The 16,023-nt window shown below is 39.6% G+C and overlaps 1 protein-coding gene across 1 annotated transcript in view; it reads right to left on the reverse strand.

Annotated features, from left to right (window-relative positions):
* The window catches only part of ERBB4 (erb-b2 receptor tyrosine kinase 4), a 1,211,692-nt gene extending 1,196,129 nt beyond the window's left edge, over window positions 1–15,563 (reverse strand). Inside the window, exon 1 of the mRNA XM_040358486.1 lies at window positions 15,255–15,563. Coding sequence (XP_040214420.1) covers window positions 15,255–15,357 — 103 coding nt within the window. The 5' untranslated portion in view covers window positions 15,358–15,563. The remainder of the gene's footprint in view (window positions 1–15,254) is intronic.
* Between the last annotated feature and the right edge of the window lie 460 nt (window positions 15,564–16,023).

Here is a 16,023-nt window from a genome sequence, read left to right on the forward strand (position 1 = left end):
TGCATCAAAAAAGGTGTAAATATTAAAAATATACTCAATGAGATTACGGACCATAGAAAAAAAGAAATGGCAATATTATAGTTATGACCCCACATGGGCCCTACCATGCAGAGTGCTGCTAGAACTGAAAACCCATTATATTTTTTGCTTATGTCATGGGAAGTGTTCCAAATTGCCGAATCAGTTTTATATATATATATATATATATATATATATATATATATATTTTTTCTGTTGCTGGCCCCTAAAATTGTTGAATATGCATTATTAAAAACTGCATTGAAGATTTACCTGTCTGTTGTATTAATAAACAATACAAACATTAGTTAAAGATATTACAGAGACATCATTTAAAAAACAAGGAAAATAAAGTAGGACACCTCTAGTACCTTGATTAATCAAACAAAATTTAATTCTCTGCCTGCAATTGTCTAAATCTGTTCCTATGCAAATACGTGCAGGTCAGGCGAGCAGCATGCTTTGCATAATGACAATCAACTCTTTCTGTGTAGAAGCAGCTCTGTAAATATCAACTAAGCAGCATGTTTAAAGAAATGATCTGTATGAGGTTTGGAAAAATAGCAACTCTGCAGTAGAAAACTACAAATTACAGCATACCCATCAATGCACAAGTTTCCCCTGTATAATCCATATCCCAAAATGTCAGTGAGATTCATTTTTAATCAGGTAATAATAATAATTCAACACAATTTAATGTGAACTTGTGGCTTGCTATAAAGTGATACTAAACTCAGGACCCGGCATTCACTATATCTGGTCTCCCACAGTACAGAGAACATGGAAATGCAATTATTTTTGCAAATAAACTGCTATATACCTTTTCTCATCAGCAGTATATAGCAGTCTTGTGACTGCTATCAGTGTCTGGTTAAAGTTTGTAGGAGGAGTTTTCATTATACTCTAAAGCCTCGTACACACGACCGAGGAACTTGACGGGCGAAACACATCGTTTTCCTCATCGAGTTCCTTGTTAGGTTGTCGAGGAACTCGACAAGGCAAGTTTCTCCATTCCCGTTGAGGAAAAAGAAGACATGCTCTCTTTTTGGCTCGATGGGATCCTCAACAGTTTTCTCGTCAAAAAATGTACACACGACCGGTTTCCTCGGCAAAAAAAAAAATCCCAGCAAGTTTCTTGCTGGTTTTTTCCGAGAAACTCGGTCGTGTGTACGAGGCTTAAGGCCTCATACACACGACCGAGGATCTCGATGGGTGAAACACATCGTTTTGCTCGTCGAGTTCCTTGTTAGGCTGTCGAGGAACTCAACGTGCCAATTTTTTCCATTCCCATTGAGGAAAAAGAGAACATTCTCTCTTTTTGGCTCATCGAGTTCCTCAACAGTTTCCATGTCGAAAAATGTACACACGACCGGTTTCCTCTGCAAAAAAAAAACCCAGCAAGTTTCTTGCTGGTTTTTGCCGAGAAACTCGGTCGTGTGTACGAGGCCTGACTGTCCTAAGAGGATTCAGGATCCCTGAGTCATGTGCTGATCACATGCACCCTCCCCAAGAAAAAATCTGTAGCAATACACACCAAACTGAGCATGTGCAGAAGGCCCAGAAGGCTCTATTCTATCAGGAGATGGATTGGGGACTGTAAAATAAGGGATAATCAGAGAACAGCCTTTTTACACAATGCAGAGGATTAAACCCTAATGCCTCGTACACACGATCGGAATTTCCGATGAGAAAAGTCAGATGGACTTTTTTCATCGGAAATTCCGACCACGTGTATGCCCATCTGAGTTTTTCCATTGGAAATTCTGAGGAATTCCATCAGAGTTTACACAGAGAACATAATCTCTTTTCCTCCAATGGAATTCCTTTGGAATTCCGATGTGAGTTTGGTCGGGCAAAACTCAGAACGTGTGTACGAGGCATTAGGTTCCACAGTGAGTATAACTAGCATGCTTTACTGCATATACAGACTGATATTACTGCTGTATGTTTAGTAAAGCTTTAACATCTAAGGTGACCCTAGGTCCAGAGAGCAGGCAACTGCTTGCATTCTTTGATTATTTTCAGAATGCCCAGGTATCTCCACTCTATTGTGTAAATATTAACCACAACTTCCCAGACATACCTCCTCCTATTGGTCAGTGAGGCCACTCATGACATTTGATAGTCTATTGCAGGGGTCGCCAAACTTTCAAAACAAGGAGCAAGTTAACTGTCCTTTAGACTTTAGGGGGTCCAGACTGTGGCCAGTGGGAGTAGAAAATGTCCTGGCGTCCAGTGGGAGTAAACAATTCTCCATCGTTGGTGTCAGTGGGAGGGATAGTGCCTCATCATTGGTGTCAGTGGGAGGGATAGTGCCCCATCATTGGTGTCAGTGGGAGGGATAGTGCCCCATCATTGGTGTCAGTGGGAGGGATAGTGCCCCATCATTGGTGTTAGTGGGAGGAATAGTACCTCACCGTTGGTGCCAGTGGGAAGAATAATGCCCCCATATCAGTGTCAGCGACAGAAATTATGCCCCATTGTTGGTGTCAGTGAATGAAATTGTCCCCCAAGAGCTGGATAAAGACATTCTACAGGCCACATCTGGCCCCCGGGATGCAGTTTGGAGACAACTTGCCTTTAGGAAGGAACAGGAGAAGGTGATCACACCAACATATCAATTTGCAATACTGGGAAGTGGGAACACATCTGTGTTGAGTGATATGATGGTTAGCATCTGCACCACTTCTATCATATTGATAATGGTTGGTGACCATAATATAATCTAACACTGTTTTTTATTTGGTTCTCACACCATCAAGAGGTATAGATAACCCTGGTTAGGAATCATTGCTAACTAAATAGTGAGAGAATATGCACAGCACTGAAATGGTTCTGGTCACCTACCTAATGCTCTTGGAACATGTATTTTAAAAAAAAAACACTCACAAAACATATTACTCAGGTAACTGCAAAATTAGGTGTCCTATTAGTGTGATGCAATTCCTTATGACCATACATACAATAAAAATGCATCCATCTAGACAGATGAATTGTAATTGCATACAATAGATACATTAATTGCATACATTAGTTACTGATGAAAAAATGAACATCCAACATATATTGGTAGAATAACCTACAAAAGGAGTCTACGTACAGCAAACACACCTGCATAACCACCCAATACTGCTACAATTTGTAGCTATCTAAAAATCCCCTGACAGTTCCAAACCAAGTTTTGCCTAATTCAGCACCTCCTGCCAGAAATATATACAAATGTTATGCCTTTAATCACTGAGGGGTATAAGGAAAAAGCCTAAAGGTATTACAGATACTGCTGAGGGGAGATTTGGCCTTGGGAGACAGAGAAGACGGATCTTCTACTTCTCAGATCAATGCACTGAATTCTCAGCATGAAATACATGTAAAGGATGGGGATTTGCTTGCACAGGCAACCGCACAGGGGAGAAAAAAAAGGAGAGAAGGTGGCTATCCCGAATTGGTAACTGAGTGTGATAACTGAAGTTTCTGAAGAAGCAGGTAGCATGTTGGGATGTCTTGGTAATTAGCCGATTAAACTGCTTGATTTAACATTCGTGCAGAAATTTTAATGCACCAGGCATAAGGCTTTATCTGTGTGTGTTTTGAATTAAGGAATCATCCATTAGTTATACTTAAGTATCAAGACATTTGAATGCTTAAATCACTTCAAATTTATCTGAACATCTTATATTTAGAAAAAATCTACATAATGCATATACATAAGTAACAAGTTGTATTAAAAAAAAAAATCCAACTTGAAATCGAATGTCCATGCGCTCTCCTGCAGCTGTAATTGTTTGAAAAAAAATTTATTTAACAACCATTTAATGTCTATTAAAACTTAAAGAAGAATTATGATCTAAGCAAAACTTTTCCATTGTTTTTAAAGTTAAGATCTTAAAAAAATGTCACTGAAACTGTGTAAATTCACTGTTGTAAGTGGTCAGTTGTTAGGTTTAACACGGAATCATAAATTATAAGATAATATATAACTATAAATAATTATAAAAAATAATAATATAATAATAATAAATTTAATTTCCCCACAAATCACTATCACTCAATACTGCAAGTGTTCTAATTTACTTTTGCTGTTTTCTAGCTAGTTATATATATATATATTGTTGGGCTCTCCTTTGTGTTAAGTACCGTTGAGTATTCATTCATATGTCTAAATGTGGTTCCTTGTGTCATATAACTGTTGCTGTTTCAAGTAGTGGTCCCTGTATGTAGGGCTTATGTCTACTGATCGCACCTCATGTCTACTGGTTACATACCTGGCCATTTGCACCAGGGGAGCATCACTTCCTTCTTACTGTTCTTTTCCTTATACCCCCTCGCTGTTCTTTTCCTAATCTGCTCTCTGATTGACAAAAGACATATTATTTCCCACCCAAAGGCCTGTGTGTTGCACTTTGGGCCTATGAAAAAAGAAGAGAGGGGATGGCTTAGTGCTGGAGTGACAGGCCAGATATGGGAGCACTAAATACAAGAAATGGGCACATATTCCATTCACAAAAGCCAGTTTTAGGGGGGGTCACTGAATAAATTATAACCCATAGAAAAGTTAATAATTCCTTTAGTCTACTTTTGATTTGTTGGGTGCTCAAAATTATAATGATTATAATAATAATAATGTGCAAATTTAACCACAATATATGCACTGTCTGCCTGTTTGTGATCATCTTTAGTAATCAGCCAAAATAAAGACCATCACAATAAACAGGTCAACTTTTGAAGAAAGATTTTTTTATTTAGTTCACAAAAAAATATTCAATATAGCATTAATGGATTGAGTGATCAAGCAACATCTTCGCAGCTCAGACAGGACAACAATAGAAATAATAAAAATTGAGCCTTAAGCCTCGTACACACGACCGAGGAACTCGACGGGCGAAACACATCGTTTTCCTCATCGAGTTCCTTGTTAGGCTGTTGAGGAACTCGACAAGGCAAGTTTCTCCATTCCCGTCGAGGAAAAAGAAGACATGCTCTCTTTTTGGCTCGACGGGATCCTCGACAGTTTCCTCGTCGAAAAATGTACACACGACCGGTTTCCTCGGCAAAAAAAAAATCCCAGCAAGTTTATTGCTGGTTTTTGCCGAGAGACTCGGTCGTGTGTACGAGGCCTAATGCCGCGTACACACCATCACTTTATGTGATGAAAAAAAACGACATTCTTAAAAACGTCAATTTAAATGACCGTGTGTGGGGGAAAACTTTGTTTTATGTCTTGTGAAAAACGACAAAAAAAAATTGAAGCATGCTTCAATTTTATGTGTCATTTTTCAAAACGTCGTTTTTTGTTTCACAGAAATTGACCGTGTGTAGCAAAAAACAAAGTTTTTAAACCCGCGCATGCCCAGAAGCTAGTTATGAAGCGAGCTTCAATGGAAAAAAAGTGGTGAACGTAACCTCGCTGTGCTAGAGCATTGTGAAAACACGATGGTGTGTAGGCAATGTCGTTTTTGAAAATTGAAGTTTCAAAAACGTTGTTTTTTACTTCACAGAAAATGTCGTTTTTTTCCATCACATAAAGTGATGGTGTGTACGCGGCATGAGTCTCTGAAGCCTGGATGGCGAATGTGCATTTAAACTGACCTTAAGCAGGAGTCATTGCAAGTCAATGGAAACCAAGCTGTGCTATGCTTAGCTATAAGTGGCCACACATTGGCTCTACGTTAGTTAGCTTTCATGAAATGTTATTGAGGTTATTATTCATAAAAAATCATTATGTCATAGTCATTATTTTTTTTAAAGCTCATAGAAGTAGGTATTTATTCTCTTGTATTAATGATACACATAGCAACTATCTGGTCAGGCCTCATAGACAACAAGAGTACCTAAAAAAAACACCTGAATTTACTGGAAGCCTTCAGTTTTTTCAGCTTCTCTTATATTCTGTAGAAAGCCAACATTTTGATCCTTAGGATAAAGCTGTTGAATGCTGAGCCAAAAATTAAAGCGTTTTAGCAATAAATCCAATGTCATTCTCAGTGGGATAATAATTAAATATAGCTGATTTTATATTCGCAGGAAAAAGATTCTAACACCTCGAATACTGGGTTACATTAATAGCAAATATTTTATAAATTTCCTTTTAAATTTAAAACATTTGTACCGTAATAGGTCGCTTTTGTGGTATAAATAGGGCAATTAATACTTTTTTCCTGGAAATTGATAGCTGTGGACCTCGAAAGCTTAAATGTATCAAAATCTAAAATTTTTATATCCTAAAATAATAATAACTTGCCCCCTCCCCCCTTACTATTTCCATTGGTATTTTCAAGCTAGTGATCCTGCCTTTAGCTCAGCTTCCTGTTTTAGGAAGACAATGTTTCCTAAACAGCCCTAAGGCGCCATTCACAACTCTGTTTCCAATCGTGCGGGAAAGCGCACAGTAAACATGCGTTTTGCCACGCACTTTAGCAATGTGCAGCAAGCATGCCAAAAAACAGCAGTAAAAAAATGCACCATTCTCTGCTCCAAAAAAAGGGCCAGGGGCTTCTCTCGGGTATTTGTCGTGTGTAGGGCAGCCCATTCAACTGAATGGGTTTCCCAATACACCTTGGGGGTTATTTACGAAAGGCAAATCCACTTTGCGCTACAAGTGCAAACTACAAGTGCAAAGTGCACTTGAAATTGCACTGAAAGTACACTTGGAAGTGCAGTCACTGTAAATCTGAGGGGTAGATCTGAAATGAGGGGAAGCTCTGCTGATTTTATTATCCAATCGTGTGCAACATAAAATGCTGTTTTTTATTTTACTTGCATGTCCCCCTCGGAACTACAGCAACTGCACTTTCAGTGCAATTTCAAGTGTACTTTGCACTTGTAGCTTTCACTTGTAGTGCAAAGTGGATTTGCCTGTCATAAATAACCCCTCATGCGTGGTAACATGTGAAAAATATGCAAAATAAACTATGAGCAGGAACAAGAGTTTCCGTTACGTGTGGCTGTGAATGCAGCCTGAGATAAAAGCACCCGCTGCTTGCAGCGCGCCCTGCTGACTGAATACATGTACTGCTTCAATACTTCCAAACCCCACTGGCTTTCATTGGCAGTAGTTTCTGGTGCATGCATTGGCTGCATTTTTTACAGTGAGGCCATTACATCATTAGCATGAAATGGGCACTCATATCTAAGACACTGGTGCACAAAGTGGTCAGAGGAAGAAAGGGTAAGTTTACAAAAAAAATTAAAAATCACTTAAACCAACAGTGTAGTAACCATACATACATTTTTTGAAGGGTTTAGTTATACTTTAACCAATCACCAAATATACATGAACACATAAACTGTAGCTCCAAAATATTTTTTTTGAAGGCCTACTTTTTGGGCATACATGGATTGGCAGTCCAGCCACTATGTAGTTCTTGCACATTACTTAGCGTGCAGATCGAAGACTCCCCAGTAGAAAGCTATGAACCGCTCATTAGTGCTTTCATCATAACTTTCATCATAACTAAGAATACCTGGAAACTCTCATACGGACGAATTGCATGCTCTTCGTAATACAGTAAGGCTTAATGTACACGGAACGTTTTAAACCTCTCCTGAATGATTTAACTTGACAGATAGTAGCCGACATTTAAAAACGTCCGTTGTGCCATGTTTACATGCCGCGTTTTACCATGTTTGCATATAGACGCGTTTTTAAATAGTCAAAAATGTAAAACGCCTGTAAACGAAACACGGCTAAATGCGAGTTACCGTGTGTACACGCGTTTACAAGCTGTTACAGGCGTTTGCCGTTTCACGTGCCTCTGAACATCCGTCCTGAATGCATTTTTTTGCTTCTGCCTAGAAACTACTGTAAACAACCCTGTGTACATGTACTGATAAAATAACATAGAGTAGAGTTCAGGGGCAACTGAAAAAAAAGCCCAACTGCTCCTAAACGTCCGTTTACCAGCAGAAATGTACATGAAGCCTAACATTTCGGCAGCAGGTAAAATACACCACACATAATTATTTAACAAAAATTAATTAATTAATTAATTAATGTTATAACACATAAAACACAACATATTGTTTTATATTAACAAACAAAAGAAAAATCTTAAAAAAATAAAATAAAAAATCAAAGACTAAGTACATGTAAAGTCTTTGAAGGCCAAATTTTGACTGCCTGATCACACAACCAAAATCTCCCAGGAGAAAGCTTTCTTTTTTCTTTTTTTTTTAATCACATGAGATTTTTCAACATTTCTTTACAACTCTGATCAAGACTACAGTTGCATAATAGTGAAATGGTATCAGGTCACGTACACTTTCTGCTTTTAATCGCCTCGAATAGGCTAAACAATTAATTTCATGAGCTTGCGCTACGATTTTCTTCTTTATTTTGCACGACTTCTGCAAAACTAATCTCATGTGATTAATATAAGAACAATTGCCCCCTGCTGACGACTACACTAGTTATTGCTTCTATAGACAATTTTTATAATCTGAGAGATTAAAGATCTCCCGTCAAGACAGATGCATCTCCTTTCATTAGTGCAGGCTGAAATAGGACCAAAGGCAGTCATGCTGATACAAAATAACCTAAAAGTCACTCCTTTTTCTGCCAGGTGGGCTAGTAGGATGAGCGATGCATACTGGTTAGCAACATCAAAGAGTATTCAACTCATCGGAACCCCATAGAAATACCTCAATTAGGAATGCTACCCTAATTGCTGGTTTCTATTCCTCTATAAGAGGTGTGTGTTTGAGGGGATAAGGAAGGGGATACCATCCTCTTACAAAAAAATGCATCGCAAAAAATGTGTCACCTCCCCTCTGAACACTGAGCGTGTCTATTAATGCAAGAAGCAGATTGTCTTCCCTCGTTCCTTAATTTGTTTCATCTAAAAGCAATTCACTCAACATCTTGTCGCCCTCTGGCAGCATGGTTTGCTTATCTGCACTTAATTTCTCATTTGGACCAAAACAAACTCTTTATAGCAGTCTGCTAACTGGAAGGGAGGGGGCAGACATTGTGCAAGCCAGGGCAATACCCAAACAAAAACAAATGACCGCCTCAATTCCTTCCTCTCCAGTTAATAAAGTGTTAAATTCAAAATAGAAAAGCCAATGACCAGGGTAGCGATTTCATTTTAAATAAACATCCTATGAATTTTCCCCAAATAATTGATAAGCCCATTCACGTTTTTTCTTTTTTTCTTAGCACAAGTGTCAACCAATTTTTTTATTTTTTTTTAGCACAAGTGTCAACCAATTTTTTAATTAAAAAAAAAGATCCCTTTGAAATCCTAGAAATAAAGGAAATACATATATTTTCTGGTACACAATGTATTTGTGTTTCCTTCTAAAATGCTATCTGTGTAACAATCAAATAGAAATGTTTGAAATGTACGTGTTTAGTGAATAAGACCCATTTGAGGTGTGGACAATACAATGCCTCTCTTTTTCTTTTATGCCCCATCTGAATATTTCCTGTGCTGTTTGTTTCTAGAAAAGAAGACAAATCTGAAACGGCCTTCCCAAGTATGAAGAATTATGTGTTCCTTCTTGCTGCACAATAACAGCTACAAAACCCTGTCTTACATGATGACAAAAGTGTATTCTTCGCTGCTTGTGTTACCTGTCACCCGACCATAATGAAACAACGTCAAATCTCAGTGTGTTTTCAGCAGTGAAATTTCCAGTTTTCTTTAGTGGTGGTGAGAGATAATACACAACATAAAAACAAAAAAATGTAAAAACAAAGGCCATTTTATTTTTTATTTTTTGAATATTATCAAGCAAAGTTAGAGGGATGGAGCTCAAAATAAATAACAATTTTGTTTAATATAATTCTTAATAAAAAAGCATCATACAGAATGCATACATCCAAATATATGTTTATATGAATACGCACATACTGTAGATAAATAGATAGGCAGACTAGCCTTTCCTTGAAAGATAACCCTTTCCTTGAAAGACAAAGTAGGCACCTATAGTACATGACTGATATATACACGATAGATAGATAGATAGATAGATAGATAGATAGATAGATAGATAGATAGATAGATCTTGATTTAAATAAATATGTTTCCTTTATTTAGCAAGTAATGATAATCCAGCCTAGCTAAAGAATAAAAATAAGTGAAGCTATATATAAAAAGAGCTGGTATTCAAAGAACGTAAGCAAGAAGGCAATATGCATTCCATTGATGACCCCTTATTATAGTGATCATTTCAAAGCTTCATCTTCAGTGTTGAGACAGAGGATGAGAAAGCAGACTACCTATGTTAGATATTCCCTTTACTTGGGTATATAAATATTGCATAAGATCATACAAAATGATGGTCCCAAACAGTGGGCATGCATAAAGTTGATCAAACAGCTGTAAAGAAAAAAAAAAAAAAAAGAAAAAACAAGCATGCATTATCTGTAAGTACAAAATAAAGAGCATATTCCATAAAGGACCAAACAGAAATTCCTTGGCAGACCTAAAAGAACAAACACATCTCCACAGGGCAGTCCTCATAGATATTCCTGTCAGCCGCACAGACATGTCAGGATTCAACTGTCAGAGAGTCAACAAGAATATATTTTGCTTTCTGACTTAATTGCATGCGTTAACCCCTTAGCTGCTGAGCCCGTTGCCTTAACGCTTCAGACACGGCTAGCGGTTCCAGATGGGGGAATCTGGCTGAAACATCCAAACCCGTTTTGGAGTCTTCGCTCTCCTGCAAGCTGTGCCAGTGACTAATCGTACACAATATTTGCAAAACAAAGCATGATAAGAGAGTATTAGTAGAAGCACATACTGTAGAACATATTTTTACTCTTGCTTGAAAGATTGATTGGCTCCTAGAAGTGTCAAGCTCGTAGTTCTCATCCAAGAAGCTAAAATTATTTCAGGAGAATTGGCATTATTTCGCAATGGATCAACTTTGCCAGCAACAAAAAGATGTCAGCGTTTGCCATACATCAAACTTATGAGTCAGATTTATAGATACAAAGTAGGATTTACTTGGAGCAATGGGTTTCAAGTAGATATAGCTGCTAAGGGTATGTTTTATCATGGCTGCGAAGCCTGGGAAACCTCATTCAACACCATGGCCTTAAGCAAGGCAAAAAAAAAAAGGCTCACAAAAGAAAGGGCACTTGAGATTACAAATGAAGAAACTCTAAGGTCATGTGTCAAGAGGCAGCGTTCTTTGCTGCAGCACAATGATAGACCTCCGAGGTCATAAGCTGCAGTCTGAATGGAGACCCAGCCTGTACAAAATTGAACCCAAGATGTCATGCAGGACTGGCTCTGGGGATTAAAGCGTTAAAAGGCCAAATTAGAGCAAAGGCACCGTGTTGGCTATGTACATTTCCAGCTCTAAATGGTAGAGTCATACAAGGTCCTATATTCATCCTCTTGGAATAGGCTGCAGCCCCTGCCTACGCATTGGACGGCCCTTCCTTCCATTCACCAAGAAATGAAAAATTAAAAAAATATTGATAGAAAAGAAGCAACTACTATGGATCAAGCAGAACACTTGTAGTAAAAAAGGCTCCGGGTAGCAGATTTGAACAGTGATCTGTAGACCAAAAGCCATGCAAAAAAGCATGGCCTATATAATACTGTGTGTGTACACATGACACATCTCATTAAAGCAAAATAAACTAGTAAGACTTATCTGGCCAGCCCCTGTGCAAATAAACAGAGGAGGTAGAAGGGAAGGAGGCCAATGGCAGTTGGATTTGGGTTGCTGGCAAGAAGTGTGTAACTTGGCTGCAGAATGAAGGAAGGAGCTGGACGACGAATACACCTGCACCTTGCTGAACTCTTCCACGTTTCTTTTTTTATTTAAAGGCACACTGTTTAACTCCAATCACATAACAATACATGGGCATTCCATACTGTGATGTATAACAATGCATAAATAAAAATTGATTGCACGATAATAATTTACAGGATACCTCATCTGCATTATGGATTTTATAATAAAAACAATACATCTATATACATCTAAATTTCACACTGCAAGCACAACAGTCTAGTAATTGCATATTTAATGTAAACTACACATTGCTCCCTGCGTAGTAAATTGCAGAGCACTTTAGAAGTCAGATGGGACGGCTAAAGAAGGAACATATTTACTAAATCATCGCTGAATGGGATGTTATTACTAAAAATAAACATAATGGATTTTTAGAGCTGTTAAAATGATATATAAACATTTGCTTATTTATGTAAACGTCTATCTGTGCAAACAAGGGATCTCTGCTTATGGAGGCCATACACGGTTTTATTATTGATAGCTTTTCTGTCCGATCAGAAATACGATCAGATTGATAGATTTTTCTATCCAAACAGAAATACGATCAGATCAAAAATATCGTTCGATGCGCCATACACTGAACGATTATATTGAATTAGCTACTTCCCTGCAGTTTGATTTTTCGCCCAGACCGATTAGAATAATTTTGATTAAATCAATTGCTTTTGCTTAAAATCAATCGATGAATGAATGAATGAATGACTTATATAGCGCAACTCATGCGGACTGAATCGCCTCGATGGCACGGTATGTGTCTTTTTAAGAATTTAGAGATCCGATCATATTATTTGGTTCAATCAGATCAATACGTGTATGGCCACCATTGTGTTAAGCATAATAAACTACGGATCACAAGCAATGAAATCAATTTATTGGAAAACAAGCACATTTTATCTGTTTTGCTTCCAATCATCCTATATATAGGAAGATAGAACCTTTACACTCCTCCGTGCTTGCATGATCACAGACACAAGTGAGAACTCTTGTGAGCCAGTCAAACAGGCATGACCAGAAGTGGAGAAAATGATATGCACACACTGAGACAAGGAAGAGGAATGAATAGCAAGCAGTCCATAGCACAGCACTGCCTGTCATCACCCTCCGATAACCCACCTGCACAGCCGGAATAGATCTACTCACAACACACAGCACAACACTAAGGGCTAATAAGGGATTTTCTTTCAAAAACTTGGCTTATTGGGAAACGTGCCCCCCAACCCTCATTCCTGGCGCTGTCACAATGTACAATGCAGTTTATTTAATGGAATTAGTGCATTTATATAAAAGGGTGCTGTGGAATTAACCTAGGGATAGTGTCACTACTTGGGTGGTAGACGTGCCAGGAGCTCCTACATGTGTTTGGCTTCATGCCTTCTGTTGGCAACCATCTCTCATGATGACAATAGTCCAGCAACAGATACTGTACACATGTATTCCCCCAGGATTGGCCAAGACTCATCTAGTATGGTGTCAGAAGTCCATTCCTATGTCCCCTTCCAAAGCAGAGCTCATTCTCCATGGCTGTCATTCACATTTTATAGAAATAGGGAGCTGTGGGATTAACCACTTTGTGATTATTATACTATTTGGGTGGTAGATTGCCAGACTATGTTATAGGAGTTTGTATATCCAATGTTAGGGAGCATCTCAGCATATAGAGTCCAAAACACATCTAGTGTGGTGTCAGCAGTCCCTTTCTATGTCCCTGTTCATCAGCAGAGCTCACTCCCTATGGCTGTCATTCTAAGAGTCCATAATACAGGGAATGACATGTTTACGGGAATAAGGAGCTGTGGGTTTAGCCACCTTGTGATTATTTTTCTATTTGGGTGGTCGATGTGCCAGGATCTGCTATGGAAGTTTGTATGTCCAATGTTAGGGACCACCTCCAGTATGTATTTCCCAGGATTGTCAAGTATGGTGTCAGCAGTCCCTTCCTATGCCCCCATTCATCAGTGGAGCTTACTCTACATGGTTGTCATTCCCAGACTGTACAATACAGGGGGTACAGATTTTTGTAGGAATAGGGAGATGTAGGATTAACCACTTTTGGATTATTTTATTGCTTGGGTAGATGTGCCAGGATCTGCTATATGAGTTTGTATGTCCAATGTTAGGGACCACCTCCAGTATGTAATTCCCAGGATTGTCAAGTACAGATTTTGTAGGAATAGGGAGATGTAGGATTAACCACTTTTGGATTATTTTATTGCTTGGGTAGATGTGCCAGGATCTGCTATGGAAGTTTGTATGTCCAATGTTAGGGACCACCTCCAGCATGTAATTCTCAGGATTGTTCAAAACACATATAGTATGGTATCAGTAGTCCCTTCTTATGCCCCCTTCATCAGCGGAGATTACATGGTTGTCTTTCCCAGAATGTGCAATATAGGGAATACAGATTTTATAGACATAGGAAGCTGTGGGATTAACCACGTTGAATGATTTTGCTGCTTGGCTGGTAGATGTGCCAGGATCTGCCATAGGAGTTTGTATGTCCAATGTTAAGGACCATCTTCAGAATTTATTTCCCAGGACTATCCAATACACATCTATTATGGTATCAGTCAGTAGTCCCTTCTTATGCCCCCATTCATCAGCTGAGCTTACTCTACATGGTTGTCATTCCCAGACTGTAGGAAGCTGAGGGATTACCCATTTTGCATTATTTTTCTGCTTGGGTGGTAGATGTGCCAGAATCTGCTATAGGAGTTTGTATGTCCAATGTTTGGGACCATGTATTTCCCAGGACTGTCCAAGACTTGCATGGTGGCAGTTCCCAATGTCCCCATCCACCATCTCCCTATGGCTGTCATTTCAAAAGTATATATTTTTTTTAGAAATAGGGATCTGTGGGCTTAGCCACATTGTGAGTATTTTTCTACTTGGGTGGTAGATGTGCCAGGCTCTGCTATAGGAGTTTGGAAAAGCTATTGTTGGGGACTATCTCGTGCATGTACTTCCCAGGACTGTCCAAGAGTCATCAATTATGCTGTCAGCAGTCCCTCCTGGTACAGAGATGAAGGTCCTCCAGGCATGCACCCTCTACTGATGGCTGAATGAGGACAGCTACAGTGCTGGACGTGACTGTACATACAGCTCTAAGCAGAACATGAGTATACTGTCAGCTCATCTGGACAAATCAATAGTCTGCACACACAGCTAACCCCTTCCTCCCTGGAATGCATTAACCCTCTCAGGGACAGTGTGACACATCTATTCAGTGGGGGTCTCCTAGACAGGCTGGGGGGATGTTTGTAGTGACTGGAGTTGGGTTCTGATGGCACAACCTGAGATCAGAGGAAGACTGAGGCTTGGCATCACCCATGGGGGTCATCATCCTTGGTGACAATGTATATAAAAGTTCCCCCACTGATAGAACACGTGGGAAGAGTGGAGATCAGAGGAGGGATGTGTAGGGATCGCACTCTCCTGGAGGGAATCATACACACACAGAGCTCGGGCACATCGCTGCCACTTACCTGATTGGCTGCAAACTGCTTGAAGTGTGCCCAGTGCCCACAGGGCGCCCATCCATCCGAGGTAGACAGTCCTCCCACCAGTTCCACACATGCTGCAGGTCATGTTAGATCCTCTCCACAATTACATGTCCCAGGGGCATATTCCACCCTCCCAAATGTCAGACTGATAGCCGGCTTCCCCGCTCACAGGAAACTTGTGTCCCTCCTTTCCTCTCCCGATCCCTGGATCCCGGCGATCTGTGTGTGTGTGTCCGGGCTCTGCACACTGCTGGCTGCCTGCTGCCATACAATCATATGGGGAGCCGTACGGGCAGCGGAGAGCTGCCACACACGGCCCGCCCACCTCGGGACCCGGACACGCCCCCTCACGGCGGAAAACGCCAGCTGATTGGCCAAGACGCTCTCACTGAACTTGAAATCCTCACGCAGGTTGCACCTGTCACTCGTGCCTGTTCTAGATGGGACAGGGAGCGCTGGGCATCAACTCTGCCCGGGTATGGGAAGGGCAAGCCCGATCATCATACACTATTCTATAGAGTGAAAACATCATCAGAGAGCCAACATCAGTCACTGATCACCGGGGGCCACCTAACCTATTAAACCCAGAAACAATCATTTATTACACAGCAGCTTACTAATTCCTACATGATGGCTGCCTTCGTTTTCTTTTTCTAGCCTTTCTGTCTTTTATTTTCACCTGATGATCCAGACAGAAAATCTGTTGTATTTAAAGCTCAGTTCCACTTTTATTTATTTTTTTAAAGTCAGC

This window comes from Rana temporaria, chromosome 6, assembly GCF_905171775.1.
Source record: "Rana temporaria chromosome 6, aRanTem1.1, whole genome shotgun sequence".
Lineage (NCBI taxonomy): Eukaryota > Metazoa > Chordata > Amphibia > Anura > Ranidae > Rana > Rana temporaria.